This window comes from Empidonax traillii, unplaced genomic scaffold, assembly GCF_003031625.1.
Source record: "Empidonax traillii isolate 1590-97213 ecotype Southwest subspecies unplaced genomic scaffold, ASM303162v1 scaffold55:size2822071, whole genome shotgun sequence".
In the NCBI taxonomy this organism is placed as follows: domain Eukaryota; kingdom Metazoa; phylum Chordata; class Aves; order Passeriformes; family Tyrannidae; genus Empidonax; species Empidonax traillii.
Window position 1 is genome coordinate 865,625 of NW_020955248.1, and position 14,810 is coordinate 880,434.

Consider the following 14,810-nt stretch of genomic DNA (forward strand, 5'->3'; position numbering starts at 1 on the left):
TTGTTTTTTGTTTGTTTGTTTGTTTTTTGTGAAGGGGAGGTGAAGTATTACATTTTATGGGGTATGGGAGGAGGGAGGAAAAATATGTTGCAGATCTTCATGTGGTTTTTAAAACCTGCTGTCAGAGGGAATTACTGAATAAACTGAAGCACAAGAGGAGGGTTTGTGAGCTGGAAGCAGCATTAGCTCACCAAAGAAAGGGTCAGTGGGCTGCTGTTTTGATTGTGGAGGCAGAAACTTCAGCCTCCTTCATTTCTCACCAACTACTCCACATTCACCCATCGAGAAAATGAGTTGCGTGCCATGGAAAGGTGACAAGACCAAATCAGAATCACCAGAGCCACCTCAGCCACCGCCACTGCACATTTACCATGAGAAGCAGCGCAGGGAGCTGTGCGCCCTCCATGCCCTCAACAATGTCTTCCAGGACAGCAACGCCTTCACCAGGGAAACCCTGCAGGAGATTTTCCAGAGGTAGGATACTCTCTGTATTGGTGGTAGCTCCCCTTTTCCTCTGTTAATTGGAGGAATTTTCAGGTCTTATTTGGGGAAATGTAAAGAAAAGGAGGGGTTCAGACTATGCCACTGCTTTGAGATTAATGTATTTTCTTTTCTATACTCAGTCCTTTTCCTCCGTGCAGAAATTCTTCCTCTTTTCACTTGTTTCTTAACTTATTCTGGCTGCCAGTTTTGGGTCCAAGAGCTTTATTGAAGATGCTGTCATGGATGCTGTTGGACTGCTGTCTTCTTCCCTACCCACCTTAATGCCTCTTTTACCCATCTTCCATGTTTTTGCCCCTGACTTGTATATGTTATCTTAATAACAGATTTGGGAATTCCCTTGGGAGAATGAAGGCAGCAGGAATGACAAATGGGTCATCATAAAAACTCACTTAGTACTACATCACTTCTAAGATTTTTGGAAATTAGAACTTTGTCAAATGAGTGACTCCTTATTTAAGTGATTCAGTGAAGGTCTTCAAATATTATGTCTGGTTTTTTTCCATGCAGCAAGACCCTGATTTAATTTCAGTAGCTGGATCCTCATTTTTTGTGGCATTGCTAAATGTTTCCCAATAGCTTCCAATAATTAATAAAGTGGTTTTGAGTTTTACAAGGATGAATGTAAATTATTAATGTAGCCTGTGCCGTAGCTCATACTTTGCTCAGTGTTTATTTTATGCTGTTTCAATGCTTTGTGGAAAATGTGCTGTGTGTGCCTTTAAAAATTCTAGTGATCTTTCAATGGTGGAGCTAAGTAATCATACAGGAGAAGGGTTCTCCTTTGATACTGAACCTGCAGATGCTGTAAGTCGCTTAGGCTATGCTCAGCAGTTGACAGCATCTTGTGTTTGGGCCAGGTTGGAAATCCCACATCATGGCAGTGGCTACGTAGGTGCTGTGGGACAAGGCAGTCGTCGTACCCTGTGCTGATGAGCAGGGAGCTGTGCACCTGTCACCGCTCTCCTGAAAACTGGCAGATTTATGGAACTGGCGCTTGACTCATGCCTGTCTTTGGCAAAAGAAATGTGGTAATGGACAGTAGCAAACATCAGATTGAAATGCTGTTTACAACAGTGTTATAGATAAAATTCCTGCTGGTCCATGGCAGGCTCAAGGCACTCTTTGTCCAGTGTAAAAACACTGTGGTTTTGTTCCAGAGCAGCAATTGTCAGAATCTTAATCACAGCTGGATTGCTCTTGGCCTGAAGCAAACAAGGCAGTTCCTTTGGTAGGAGTGTGATGATCTAATTAGTTGGCTTTTGTTGGGCTTGGTGAGACAGAATTAGTGTACAGCATGAAACCTCTTAGAAAGAAATGGGATGTTAATCTTGCTGGACCTCTTGCCATAGAAGGGAGAGTTTGCTTTTGAGTCCAACCTGGTGGTGTTCCTAATATTCAGATGAAGATAGACAGATTGATTCAGCCCTATGGTAGTATGGAGATATATGTGGATTTCCTGTTGGAAATGGATGAGCTGTAAGCTATGTGTAAGAATTGCCACTACCTTTCCATTTCTGTTGGGTTACTACTTTATGTATAGCACTCTGATTTGCCTTTAAGAAGAGTGGATTTAGTTGCCTTTTATATCTCTCTTTTCTTCTCTGGGTCTTATCACATTCTGTATATTGATAAAGGACTGATGAATATTTTTAGTAAGCTACAAAAATGTTGCAGTGTGATTTTTAAACCCAGTGTTGACAAGGTAATGAAATCACAAGTAAACTTAAGCTTTCTGTAGCTTTTACCACATCCCTTGGAGAATGATTGAACCACATCGCTTAATCATTAGCTTCCCTTTTGCTGCATCCTATTGTGGAAGGCCAGGCTTGATGATTATCATCTCAAGAGTGTGCCAAAACTTGCTCCAGGCACCCCTCTGATTTTGTAGTCCTTCCCTTTTCTTTCATACAAGAAATACCTTTTTGATGTTCCTCTGGCTTTTATTGCAGGAAGTAAGTTGCCTGTTCCAAGTGTTGCGTGGAGATACAAACAAAATCTCTTCGCTTCACTGCAGTGTGTGTATTGAGACCTGATTAGGAAAGACAGCTGCATACAGGAATCTTGGAGCCCCTTGTGTTGAGACAATATGTTGATGAAAGTTTCTGACTGACATTACCTGGATTTCAGTCCAGATTTGTCAGTCTTTCTCAGTTCAGTGTCCAGATTTAAAAAAAAAACACAAACAAACAAACAAAAAAAACCAAACACCATCCCCTCCCTCCACAAAAAAAAAACCCTAAAAAAACCCAAACAATAACTTTGGGGAGGCAAATTAATTCCTTATGTGATAGAATGCTTCACCTGATGAATGTGGACCTTACTTAGGTGTGTGTGTGGGTAGTGATGTTGAGGCGATTCTTGGTGCAGGTTTGCTCACAGGTGCCGCTTCTTTGAGAGTGTCACTTCTGCTGGTCTCTTCTCATTTCTGGGACTCTGCAAGTTACATGAAGGAACAAAGATAAATGTGTTTTTTCGGCTCCCAAACTTGTATCTGGAATACGGTGCAAGGAGAGGAAGCTTCTGTAACCCAAAGGGCGTTCTTAATTGTAAGGCTTTCCCTAGCTCGCTGGTGCTCATGAGTTAGGATGAAGCAATGATCTTGAGGAATTAGTTGTAGCAAAGTGATCTTGCTTTATGGAGATGCTGGCAGAGCTGTGACAAGCTACAGTTGCATCTCTGTGACTAGTAAAATTCAGCACAGCTTTGGAGACTGGAAACCATGAATCTCTGAAAATGTCACTGCCTTACTTGGAAATGCCCCATGGTGGATATTAACAGCTTTTCCTCTTGCCATGGTGTCATGGACTTTTCTCCCTTCTATAGTCAAGTCCTCCCCACCCTCCTGTGGGGAGAATGCTGTTTTGCTGCAGTCTGCTCCAGTGCAGGAAAACAGCTGAAGCCAAAAGCTACCTGTCTTCAGACCTTGGTTGGTGTGAAACTCCCTACTCAAGCCGCTGCTTTCTTCTTCTTCTTGTCAAATGCCTTATGCTGTCAGGGCAGGAATGCAGAGGGGAGGAGGGATTTTCACTGGATGAAATATGACTGCAGAATGTGCACTGTGCTAAAGGCCTAGAGAAAAACGTGCAAGAACATTAGGAGTTTTGGGGGGTGGAGCTGACAGGAGGGAGAGGCAGGTAAAATGTGGGTGTTTGGATGATGTGAAATCTGAACCTTGCACCAGCAGAACTAAGGAAGTCCTTACCAATCAAATGAGCAACTCATTACAACAGAACTGATCTCAGGCTTGACTTTCTTTGGATTGGCATTGCATGACCTTGCTGTTCTTTGCTCCCAGTTTCTCCTGTGCTTGGTTTTCCAGCTGTCGTCTTCATCATCATACATCCCATCATCATTTTCCCTCCTTACAAAATTTGTTGGGGGGGGGAACATAAAGCAATAAAAGTGGATAACGGGGTTTTTTGCCACCCATCTCCATGTTTTGTGTCTCGCATCCATGATCTGAAGCGCTGGAAAGGCCGTCTTCTATTTTTGCATGTAACCTCATGGCAGTCCACATCTTCCTCGTAAGGGGAAGTGGAGGAGCAGGCACTGATCTCTCCTCTCTGGTGACTAGTGACAGGACCTAAGGGAATGGCATGAAGCTGTGGCAGGGGAGATTAAGGTTGGATATTAGGAAAAGGTTCTTCAACCAGAGTGTGGTCAGGCACTGGAATAGGCTCCCCAGGGAAGTGGTCACAGCGCCAAACCTGACAGTTCAAGAAGCATTTGGAAAATGCTCTCAATCACATGGTGTGATTCTTCGGGCAGTCCTGTGGCGGCCAGGACTTGGACTTGATGATCCCTGTGGATCCCTTCCAACTCAGGATATTGTATGATTAGATGAACACGATAGACTGTAATTCTGCATTTTTAGATGCTGTGTTAATGGAAGTGATGTCTAAGCGAGCTTATAGGTCAAAGCTGAAGAGATTTGTTCACAACAGGATTATCTGTTTAGTTACCTACGGCAACAGATATTTTTTTACCATCTAGCAAAAGCAGTGCTTTAGAAAGCTCCCAGCCACAAATGTCTGCACAGCTTTGTGTCTGAATATTTCTTCAATTTACCAGTGAGAGGGTGGGGAGAACAACCTTTTCTACATCCAACTTCCCCTGCCTCTTTTTCTCATCCGGTCTTCAAGACTGGTGTTGACTATTGAACTCTCAGAATTGTAATAGCCATTGTCCTAAATGGCAAACTGGCATTTACTCCAGCAGTGAATTGAGGAAAAGTCATAATTGAAGCATCCTTCAGAAGTACCAGTTCAAGGGAGTGGAGGGGGAAAGCTTTGTGATCTCTTTTCACATCAAAGGTAGGACCTTTGGAAGCTTTGTACACCAAAGTTATTTTTAATTCATTACTTAGTCCCCTCAGCCCCTTTGATGAATGAAAAGGGGGAATGGAACAGTTTGTGTTTAAACACCACTCCCCCGAAAATGGCCTTCAGGTTGTACATCAAGTAGCCCCTTTGTGGCTGTAGAATACAGGTTCAGCAAACACCTGCTAGAGCAGCCCCCTGTTCTGTTTGCAGGCTGTCTCCCAACACCATGGTGACCCCCCACAAGAAGAGCATGCTGGGAAATGGGAACTATGATGTGAACGTGATCATGGCAGCCCTTCAGACCAAAGGCTATGAGGCGGTTTGGTGGGACAAGCGCAGGTACTGACAACTTGTGTAATTCTGGAGGTGGCTGCTGTTTGTGAAAATGAGAAAGATTGAACTGAAAGCACCAGAACATAATCTTACTGCTGCCTTGTTGCCTGCACTCTTTCAGGGATGTTAATGCCATTGCTCTGTCTAACGTGATGGGCTTCATCATGAATCTGCCCTCTAGCCTTTGCTGGGGCCCCTTGAAGCTCCCCCTCAAGCGACAGCACTGGATCTGTGTCCGGGAGGTGGGAGGCACCTACTACAACCTTGACTCCAAGCTCAAGGTGCCCGAGTGGATTGGAGGTGAAAGTGAGCTCAGGTAGGATTTCCTCAAATCTTTCCCTGTTGGAGATGAGAAATGTGTCCTTAAACAGTTAGTGATTGAAACATGTATGGTTGACCTTCAATAGTAAATATTTGAGAGTAAAAACTTTCTTGTGCCTCCAGCTTGGATTTATGCCCTGTTTAGGCAGAGCTAGGGAAATACTTTCAGCAGTGGCAATCTCTGTGAGCTCAGGAGAGCCTGACTTGGCCTCTTAAGTGTCTGGCTCTGTCATTTCTGGTAAAGGTAGAGGCCAGGTCTGGTATTAGTGGGTGACTCCTGCAACAAGATGTGCTGTGCCCTACTCCCTCCTTGAATGTGAGAGTGAGCATTCTTTGCCTCTTTAGTAACAATCTGTATGTTCCCAATAAAAGGCTTTCCAGACTAAAAGTCCAGCCTTATCCCTGAAAGCAGTGAAAGCTGTTTTTTAGAAATCACTTTCTTATGTAAGCATACATTGCCCTCCTGGCTTGGCTCCTCTTCCCTCTTTAATCTTAACATGAGGTGGTTGCTGTAAATGCTTTATAAAGTCTCACCTGCTCTTGGTTGTTGTTTAGCTTACATTCCATCATGTTGTGAATCCTACTAGCAGCCTTCCTGTCCTGATTAGACTTGTTGTAAAATAGGGATTGCACATCAGCAGTATTTGCAGAACTGACCGTGCCACTGAAGTCTTGGTAAAGGGAATGTCAGCCTTCTGTGAATTTCTGGGATAAAGAAAGACTGGAGTGTTTTTATGGAACTACTGTGCAGAGGTTCTGGTGGATTTTATCCTGGGTGTATTGTTCTTCAGCAGTAAATATGGGCTTTCTATATTGGGAGTTTTGGAAAACTGGAACAAAAAGTATGAGAGAAAACATTGATTTGACTTTCAGATTTATTGGAAGTAATCCAAGTTTGGTATTAGAAAAAGCTGAGGGGCAGAAAGGGGCTAAAAAAATCATGTCAAATGACCAGGTAGTACACTTCTGCTACAATCTGTGATAAGAACATCTAAATGATGGGCTGTTTTTTATTGCAAGTGTTCCCAGATATGTTGGAATTATTTTAAATTACAGTGGGATTCTTGATCTTGGAAATCTGAATAAATTGAACTTGGTTTTAATTCTGTTTTTGCTACCTTGGAAAGTGACATCTATATAGACTTCTCTCTTCTGAGATTAAGATAATGTCTATCTGATTCTGAGATAGTTTTCTGGGCAGAGGTGTGTTGAATCTACTAGGACAAGTTTTATATTTGTTTGAGGTTTTTTTCTGTTGTAAAATAACTAAAGACTTTGGGCGAGGTGCGTTTCTCCCATTTCTTGTCACATCTACATAGTTGCATTTAGTTGTTGTAGAAGATGATAGAGTTCTACATTCAGTAGCACTTATTTCTATTTCTCTTCACGATAGGAAATTTTTGAAACACCAGCTGAGAGGAAAGAACTGTGAACTCCTCCTGGTGGTCCCAGAGGAGGTGGAAGCACATCAGACCTGGAGAGCTGACGTGTGACCTGGACCGACTCGTCCTCCCACTACAGCTCTTCCCCTTTACCAAACTCCTGATGTCCTAAAACCTGGATAATGGGTGCCCCGACTCTTCTTGTCTGGAATTTCCTTTGTTAGGCTCTTCTCTTCCTTCCTTGGTGCAATAGGGCAATGGCGCAGGACGTTGGGGGTGGTGGGTGGGGAAGAATTAAGGCCAGAGTGGAGGAAACTGGAAGCCAATCACTTCAATTGCAAGGTGGATGAGCTGTGTGCCCTTTGGCCAGCGGGAAGGCATCGTGCTCTTTAAAACTGGGCTGGGGGCGAGGGCGCCTGGAAACCTCTGGCCTCCCTTTCCCCATGTGGCTCAGGGCCGTGTATGGAGGGGCCCAGCCCTGTCCAGGGCTTGCCAGGGAGGAGCAGGAGCCAAGCATGCTGCCATCTCTTCACAAGTCTCTCTCTCCAAAACAAGTCACCATGAAGACATTTGCAATTCCTAAGGGTCTCTCAGGACACTCAAAACACTAGGAATGGTACGGTGCTCAGCACGACCCTCTGCTTCTTAGGGCTGGTTTGTGCCAGAAGTTAGGAAACAATAATAAAAACAGTGTCATCTTCCAAGAAATTCTTCGGGTAGCTAGAGGATTCTTCCCCAGTGTCTCCAGGGATTTATGTATGTGGTGAGCGGTTGTCTGGCAGCGTGTGGCTGGCTAAGATGACATGGAAACAGCAGGCACAGGCTGAGGAGTATCAAGTTTCTGGACTGGAGAGAGGCCATAGTCTGCTTGGGTTTCTTCATGCTGTGGTGGTGGTGGGGGGGGAAATTGTTTTATTTTTTAACACATATTTTGGTTTTCTACATGGTCACCCAGTAGTTTAGAGGCTGCTTGGAGAGAGGAATAAAGCTGAAGAGGGAGGTTTTGAGAGAAATTTCATTCCCATTTATTTCCCTCTTCAGAAGCCTAGCCTACAGTCAGGAATGTCATGTGAAATGTGCCAGAAACAGGTCGAGTTATAAAAATGGGCTGAGGAGGGAAGCCTTCGTAAGTCAGTTTTGCCCTTTCATAGTAGCCACTTGTGTGAGAGCTGCAGAGGGTCCACCAGAACTCTCAGGCATTAGAGACACCCCAACTTGGTAATTGAACCAATCACCCCTTTAGCGTTGGCCGACAAGCATTCCATTAATGGATGAATTCCTTTTTCCTGTGTTCTGTGGGAGTGACTAGACATGGAGACTCTTAAGTGGAATCCCTACCGGCTGTTTCCCAGTCACCCAGGCGAGCTGTAGCTCAGCCATGCCTTCCACAGCAGGAGGTGTTAATGCTGAATTTGGAACAGACTTCATTGTGTTTAGCACTTCCTGTCTGAGCTGCTGTTTGCTTCCCTCTTTACGTGTCTCAGTTGAACAGCAACCTCTGGGACCTGATGGAGCTCAAAGGATCCTGCTCCATCGTGCTGAAAGGTCTCATTACTGATGTTTGACCTGGTGAAAGGAGCGCTTGTAATGATCTTTTCTCAGTTATTTTTCTCTTTAGAGCTCTGCAAGTGCATGAGTGGGTGCTTGAAACTGAAAGACCACCAGAATGGCACCTTCCCAACAGAGAGGCCACATGAGGATGGGACGATGGTGTTCACAGCCCCCTGGACATCTGGCAAGCACTGTTGTGCAGTCCTTTGAGCACAGCCTCCCACAGTAAAGGGCAAACGGCTCTTACCGTTTTAAAAAGTCCTATTTCGTAACACATTCCAATGACCAATACCAGCTGGCAGAGTTTTTAAACGCTTTCCAGGCAGGATGTGCAGCCTGCAGGCATTCTGCTCCTGACTTGAAGCCATTTCTTCAAGAGGGGAAAAATTAAATCTCAACAGCAACGTTTTCTGTGCTGATTGAAGTTGCACTTTGGAGAAAAACCCTGTTTGCATGGAAACTGCAAGCCAATGGATCAGTGCACAATATGCAAAGATGTTTTAAAATACTTAGGGGCTACTTTCCTCTTCTTGTACGTCAGCTGCTTTCCCATGGGGGGGAAACAGTGTGATCCAGCTGCTCAGGTAAAGGGAAAGTGTACGATCACACCCCCGCGGGAGGTGAGGCTGCCATGCCCAAGGGTGGGTGAGCCGGTCCAGTCCCACCGCTCGGGAGTGGGGAAGCCCCTGTTTGTTTTTTTGCTTGTTTGGTTTTGTTAGAGCCTTGTCTTGGGTTTGTTTACAGAGATGTATTTTGTTTAACCAAATATTAAAAATGGAAAAAAAAAATGTTTCCATATAAATGTCCTATCACTTCTGTATGTTCAACTGAATTGTTCTGTAACAAAGTATGTAAAGGATAAATAAATTTTTTTTCTTTGGTTATAAAACCACCACCTTTCTGTGAGTTAAGAACCTTGAACGTTGGTCACTAGTGCTGAGCACCTCTCTGACACCTCCTTTAAGCCGTACAGGGCTTCCCCACCCCTCTGAGGGTGACAGAGCCATGTCAGCCCCTTCCCCGTTGCCAGGATGTGCGTGAAAATGGAGAGGTCCCTACCCACAAAGCCCCCAACAGCTCTGAAAGAACTGAGCCTCCCTCAAGGACATCTATTAAAATCACACTGCTCAGGTTGGATTTATTTAATATTCCATACAAAAAAATACGCAGCTGATATCTGAAGTTCTACTTTATGAGGCAGAGAATCTGCGTGGATGTGATCGTCTCAAACCTGGCCTACTGCTCCCTCCGTTCTCACACACACACAGAGCTACAGTGAACGTGTTTCTGCAGACACATCTTCCCAAAGAGTGTTTTCCATGGGATATTGATTGCCACCTGCACCCCTCCTTCCTCTGCTGCAAAAGTCACTCCTCCTGCCACCGGTGTCCTTCAGCTCCGAATCAGGCAGAAAAGAATTTGTTCTCTGACTGCTGCTTTTCAAAGCCTGACCTGTGCCCCAGGGTGGTTTTGGTGGGGGCAGGGGCGAGGAAGCTGGCAGAGGAGCTCCCCCAGTCCGAGTCTGTACCTGGTTATGGCATAGTGATTGAATAAAAGGAAATACTCATGATTTCTACAGGAGGGGGGATGCAGACAGGAACCGTCATCAGGTCCAGAGGAGGGGCTTCCCCCCCTCGTTATGAACAGGTCAATGTCCCAAAGGAGAACAAAAACCAAAAACAAACAAAAGGAAAAAATGCCCTGACCCAACAAATCAACAGTTCAATATATCATAATCGCGAGGTCTTCCCACTTGATATGAATCCAACTCAGCTTCCGCAACTTAGATTTTTCCTGACAGCGGAGGCAGGGCCCCTGGCATTCCCCCTGAGAGCCCTGTGTTGGGTCCAAGGAGGATCTGGAAGGAAAACAACTGGTTAGGTGGCTTCAAGGACATAGGAAGGATACCCACCAAGTCCCCCCTCCCACAGGTACTGCTGGTGCCACAGCCAAGGTCAGTGCCTGACCACAGACCCTATTTCAGCTATTCCAGGGCCTGTCTCAGCTGGAGAAAGCCAGGTTGTGCTTGCCAGAGACTGCCATAGCCTGACGCTGCAAAATTGGCAGGACTGTCCCACTGGAACATCCAGATAGAGAATCTGGAGGGATGAGTGAGGCCACAGTGTGTAACAGTGCACTCCTCTTCCCCAGCAACCGGGAGGCACCAGCACCCCCAGCCGACTCTGCAGGGCCAGGAGAGAGGGCTGGGCCGTTCTTGCCTCACCTGTCGTTGCTGCAGCTGCTGCTGTTGCTCCATCTGCAGTTTTTCAGTTTCAAAGACGACAGGAAGAACCAGAATCATGAAGGAGGTGGTCCCAATCCACAGAGCTGCCCTAGAGATTCTAGCAAGGAGAAAGAACATTAGGATTTAGAATCGGTTCTTTGGTCACTTCTTACCCACTTCCCTTCCCACGCTTCCCTTCTGTGCCTCAGGCAAAAGCCTTCCCCCAGATACACCCCCGAGGTGGCACCCTACCCCCGCCCTGCCCGCGCCGCTCAGAAACAAAAAGCGCGGTCCTGCCGCTGCCTGCCGGCCCCGCACTGCGCCACCCGCGGCCAAAGCCGCCCCGCTGCGCCCGCCGGGCCCGCTCCGAGGGGCTCCCGCCGCCCCCTCACCTGTACATCTTCTGCGCTACCATCAGCGACAGGTCGAACGTGGCCCCGGCCGCCGATCGCACGCTCTCGGGGAACATTTCCGTGAGCCCCCACAGCCGCTCCGCCAGCGTCTCGTCCAGCTGCGGGCGGCACCAGCGCGTCAGGCCCCGCCGCCCGGCCCCGCGGGGTCACCGCGCCCGCCCGGCCCGCCCGGCGCGCCGCGCCGCCGCCCGCCCCGATACCTCCTCGTCGTCCTCCTCCTCCTCTTCCAGCTCGTCCTCCAGCTCCTCGGCCTTGCCCGCGCCGCCCTTGGGCAGCAGCTCCTCCGGGGACAGGGACGCCGCGGCCGCCATCGCCACCACACAGGACGGAGGGGGCGGAGGGCGCAGCGCCGCCGGAAGAAGGGCGGCCCTCTCGCCGCCCGGCCCGGGCGAGGCAGCGGCCCCTGGCGGCGCGGAGGAACGATGGTCTCCCCCCGCCCGCCCCCCTCCCCCGCGGCGCGACCCGACACAGACACCCGCAGAGCCAGGTTTTAAAGGCGAGATTTTATGTAAAATATGCAAAACCCTCGAGAACGAGCAACTCCAGCATCCTGCTCGCCCAAGGCAGGCAGTGAGGCTTGTACGACCCTCCGCCGGCTCCTCGTGGGGGGACAGGCTGGAGGGGGCAGGGGTTTCCCTGCCTTCTTAAGGCAAGGAGGAGCCCGCGTGGAGAGGAATCTTCTCCACTGCCCTTGTCTGGCTGCCTTGGAGAGGAGAGTACCTATGCTGGGCTGCGGTGAGGAAACGCAGCAAGATAAAGTGCTCTGAGAACAAACGTGTTAATTTTAACAGTGCTGTGGTGCCAAACCAGCCATCAGCAGCATCTTGGCACTGCACAACACTAGAGTAGCATCTCGTCATTCGTGGTCGCACGAAACAAAGTACCTACACACAGTACCAAAGTGGTTGGGAGGCCCAAGCCAGCCCTGGCATCCTGTGGGCCAAGACCCAGAGCCAGCCCCATTCTCCAGCCACCTCTTCTTCACTTCCTCCTCCGGCTGTGCTGCTTCAGCTCCTCCAGCTCCTTCTCCATCAGATGGGACTCAGCGGTGGTCTCGGAGAGCTGCAACGCACAGCAGATGATGACAAGAGTGAGTTAAAAGCTTGTGAGGCTTCTCTGACTTCACAGCACAGCTGAGATTTACCACTGCAAGCCAGGACCTGCAGAAGGGAATTTGTTCCTGTTGAGCAAGGGGGAAGCTGCCATGTCACACTTCACTGAGATTGCCTAGAAAACCTGGAGAGCAGCTAGGGCTTCTGCTAAGTGCTCCAGCCACAAAAACCACTTGCCAGCTTCAAAGCATGAAGAGTAAGGAAGCAAAAATAAAGGAACGAGTATTTGTCCAGACTGACATAAAGCCTAAATCAGTTAATAGACGGAGAATACACGTGTTGTTTTTCACTGAAAGTCTCTCCAGATTTTAAGCACAAAAGTTGTGATCTTAGGATAAGGCTGAATGTGGTTGATTTAGGGCTTGGGAATTCTTTCATCCACAGGTTTAAACACAGAACAGATGTCATGCCCCTCGTGACAGCAGATGGAAGCTTTAATCCTCTGTGACCAGAGAGGGTGGCTACAAATCAGTTTCATGGTTAGGGCAGAGGCCAGAGTGGCAAGAAAAATGCCCTACTCCATGCAGAAAGGGAAAGAGGAGACATGGCACTTGCAGGGGCTCCCCTCTTCTCAGCTACAGCATTCACAACAAGCTCTGGTGCAGTGGGAACCTTTCCCTCTCCTCACAGAGCAGATCAAGCTCTACTCCCACAGTCACTTCACTGTTACGTGAGTGTTGCACAGCAGGGTAAGGCAAAAAGCAAGGTGCAGTGGGAGCATCCTTCTTCAGCAGTCCCAGTACCCTTCACTTTGGCCCTTCACCTGGGCATCTCCACTGCTATGAGCAGGCAGGAATAGGGTGAAGACTCACCATGTCCAGCAGAATATCCACTTTCAGCCGAAGGAGATTGTTTTCTTCCTCTAGCTGCTGATTTCGTTTCCGCAAGCGCTGCAATTCCCTGCGATCCCCCGTGAAGCTTCCTGATTCTAGGAGGAAAGAAAGAGGTCAAAATATGGATTATCAGTCAACCGTGGCTACTTCAGACCAAAACAAGCTGAGCTGCACTCTACCTGACACCCACTGGCCATTTTCAAACTTCAGGCTCTGGCCAGCAAGATTCATGGAGGGGGTGCCATACTCCAGGCCCAGCTCAACCTCACGGGTGGATCTATCCATCTGCAGGGAGAAGATCACACTCAGCATTCCACAGAATTCCAAAGCTACCCCCTGCTCTCCCATTTTTTAGTGACAGCCATTCCAATGCAAGGTGCTGGTCCAAATGGCCCTGGAATCCTGCTTTGGTCATGTACTGCTGCAGTAGAAAACTGGCTTCTCTCACTACCATCCCTGCCCTTTCTCCCACCCACACACACACTCTTCTCCCTGGGCTTGGAGACCACTGGTGAGAAGTTTTCAGTGAAACAGTTCTGGATTCCGTGTGGGGTAACAATGATCCTTCCCTGAGCTATTCCTAGTTTCATACATAGTCATATAGTCCATATATGGTGATCAGAAATGGTGCTGCACCGCAGGAAGAGAGCAATACAGCAGGAATCATAGAATACCCTGAGTTGGAAGGACCCCATAGGGATCAAGTCCAACTCCTGGTCCTGCACAGGGCAGCCCCAAGAATCACTCCACATGCCTGAGAGTGTTGTCCAAACACTTCCTGAACTCTGTCAGGCTTGGTGCTGTGACCACTTCCCTGGGGAGCCTGTTCCAGTGCCTGACCCCCTCTGGGTGAAGAACCTTTTCCTCTCCCAGAATTTGTGAGCTCTTATAAGGGTTACGGTACTCACAGCAGGAGCCACCCACCCCGGTCACCAAGCAAGCGCTCCTGCAGCAAACCACGGGCAGTGGGACTCACGAAGTGCAGGTTGGAGAGCGAGGTCCATTTCCTAGGGGGGGTCTTCTTCGGGCTGAAGGAATTCCCAAACAGGGGCATCACGCACTGCTGGCCAGGCTTACAAGGGGCTCCCCGAAAGAGCAGGAGGGACTTGGCTGGTCTGAGGCTGTGGGACAGGAGCAGCGCCGTCACAAGGAGGCTGCGTTGGCACGGGCGAGGTTTGCTCCAGCCGCCCATTTTCCACCACGGATGCTGTCCGGTTTCCACCCAACATCAGCCCCCACACCCTTTCTCCCCAGGCAGTGTCCCCCTGGCTCTCGGAGGGGCCGAGATGGCGGTTTGGGGGGGTTATCTAAAACTGCCCACCCGCCACCGCTGCCCGGTAGCACCGGCCCTCCACGGGCACCTCCCTCGCACCTCTGCTGCACGTGAACGAGCCGGGATGGGGGATGGAGGGCGCAAAGCGTCACAGTCCCCCGAGCCCTCACCTGTGCCCCCTCCCAACCTGTGCCCTCTCCTCACCTGTGTCCCCTTCCCTCCCGCGCCCCCTCCCCTCGGCCGGTATCCCCCGCGCCGCGCGGTGTCCCCCGGCACTGGCTGGGCACGGGCCGTACCACCCTACTACGGGCACGCCGAGGAGCTGCGAGGGGAGCACTGCAGGGCGTTATTCCCCGCACGGGCCGCCACCGGGATGCTCCTTTGTTCTGTTTTCCCTCCCGGCATCTCACTGGCGAAAGCAACAAGCTCGGCGAGAGCAGAACCGATGAGGAACACCCCCACCCAGCAGTGGTAGGGTCAGCCCCGCGCTGCGGGGGCGGTTGGGCCGGGCTGTTCCATCGGGCTGCGCCTCAATGGCGGGG

General features: G+C 49.0%; 3 protein-coding genes across 4 annotated transcripts; 1 reads left to right on the top strand and 2 right to left on the bottom strand.

Moving 5' to 3' along the window:
* Window positions 1-7,965, top strand: JOSD1 (Josephin domain containing 1). The gene is made up of 4 exons (XM_027879415.1): window positions 1-474; window positions 5,037-5,165; window positions 5,281-5,475; window positions 6,874-7,965. The coding sequence occupies exons 1-4, from the start codon at window positions 290-292 to the stop codon at window positions 6,971-6,973; spliced, it is 609 nt and encodes a 202-aa protein (XP_027735216.1). The 5' UTR covers window positions 1-289; the 3' UTR covers window positions 6,974-7,965.
* Window positions 7,966-9,521: 1,556 nt separating this feature from the next.
* On the bottom strand, window positions 9,522-11,397 carry TOMM22 (translocase of outer mitochondrial membrane 22). The gene is made up of 4 exons (XM_027879416.1): window positions 11,251-11,397; window positions 11,030-11,148; window positions 10,638-10,755; window positions 9,522-10,271 (listed from the first exon to the last, which is right to left on the bottom strand). Exons 1-4 carry the CDS (start codon window positions 11,359-11,361, stop codon window positions 10,197-10,199), a joined length of 423 nt encoding a protein of 140 aa, XP_027735217.1. The 5' UTR covers window positions 11,362-11,397; the 3' UTR covers window positions 9,522-10,196.
* A 140-nt stretch (window positions 11,398-11,537) lies between these two features.
* CBY1 (chibby family member 1, beta catenin antagonist) lies at window positions 11,538-14,760 on the bottom strand. Of its 2 annotated transcripts, none has more exons than XM_027879428.1 (5): window positions 14,473-14,760; window positions 13,972-14,082; window positions 13,175-13,280; window positions 12,975-13,090; window positions 11,538-12,112 (listed from the first exon to the last, which is right to left on the bottom strand). In XM_027879428.1, exons 2-5 carry the CDS (start codon window positions 14,047-14,049, stop codon window positions 12,032-12,034), a joined length of 381 nt encoding a protein of 126 aa, XP_027735229.1. In that variant the 5' UTR covers window positions 14,050-14,082; window positions 14,473-14,760; the 3' UTR covers window positions 11,538-12,031. The 2 variants fall into 2 exon arrangements, with proteins under 2 accessions (XP_027735229.1, XP_027735230.1); XM_027879429.1 differs by having other exon boundaries at window positions 14,456-14,477.
* Window positions 14,761-14,810: the final 50 nt, after the last annotated feature.

Bases quoted from the DNA above. Each gene is read 5' to 3' on its own strand.
- TOMM22 (XM_027879416.1), bottom strand. From the start codon at position 11,361: ATGGCGGCCGCGGCGTCCCTGTCCCCGGAGGAGCTGCTGCCCAAGGGC. The intron at 11,149-11,250 runs GTATCGGGGCGG...TGCCGCCCGCAG, and splicing joins AGGAGGAGGACGACGAGGAG to CTGGACGAGACGCTGGCGGA. The intron at 10,272-10,637 runs GTGAGGCAAGAA...TTTTCCTTCCAG, and splicing joins AGCAGCTGCAGCAACGACAG to ATCCTCCTTGGACCCAACAC.
- CBY1 (XM_027879428.1), bottom strand. From the start codon at position 14,049: ATGCCCCTGTTTGGGAATTCCTTCAGCCCGAAGAAGACCCCCCCTAGG. The intron at 13,091-13,174 runs GTAGAGTGCAGC...CTTTCCTCCTAG, and splicing joins AAATGGCCAGTGGGTGTCAG to AATCAGGAAGCTTCACGGGG. The intron at 12,113-12,974 runs GTGAGTCTTCAC...TGTGCGTTGCAG, and splicing joins TGGATATTCTGCTGGACATG to CTCTCCGAGACCACCGCTGA.
- JOSD1 (XM_027879415.1), top strand. From the start codon at position 290: ATGAGTTGCGTGCCATGGAAAGGTGACAAGACCAAATCAGAATCACCA. The intron at 475-5,036 runs GTAGGATACTCT...TTCTGTTTGCAG, and splicing joins CTGCAGGAGATTTTCCAGAG to GCTGTCTCCCAACACCATGG. The intron at 5,476-6,873 runs GTAGGATTTCCT...TCTTCACGATAG, and splicing joins GGAGGTGAAAGTGAGCTCAG to GAAATTTTTGAAACACCAGC.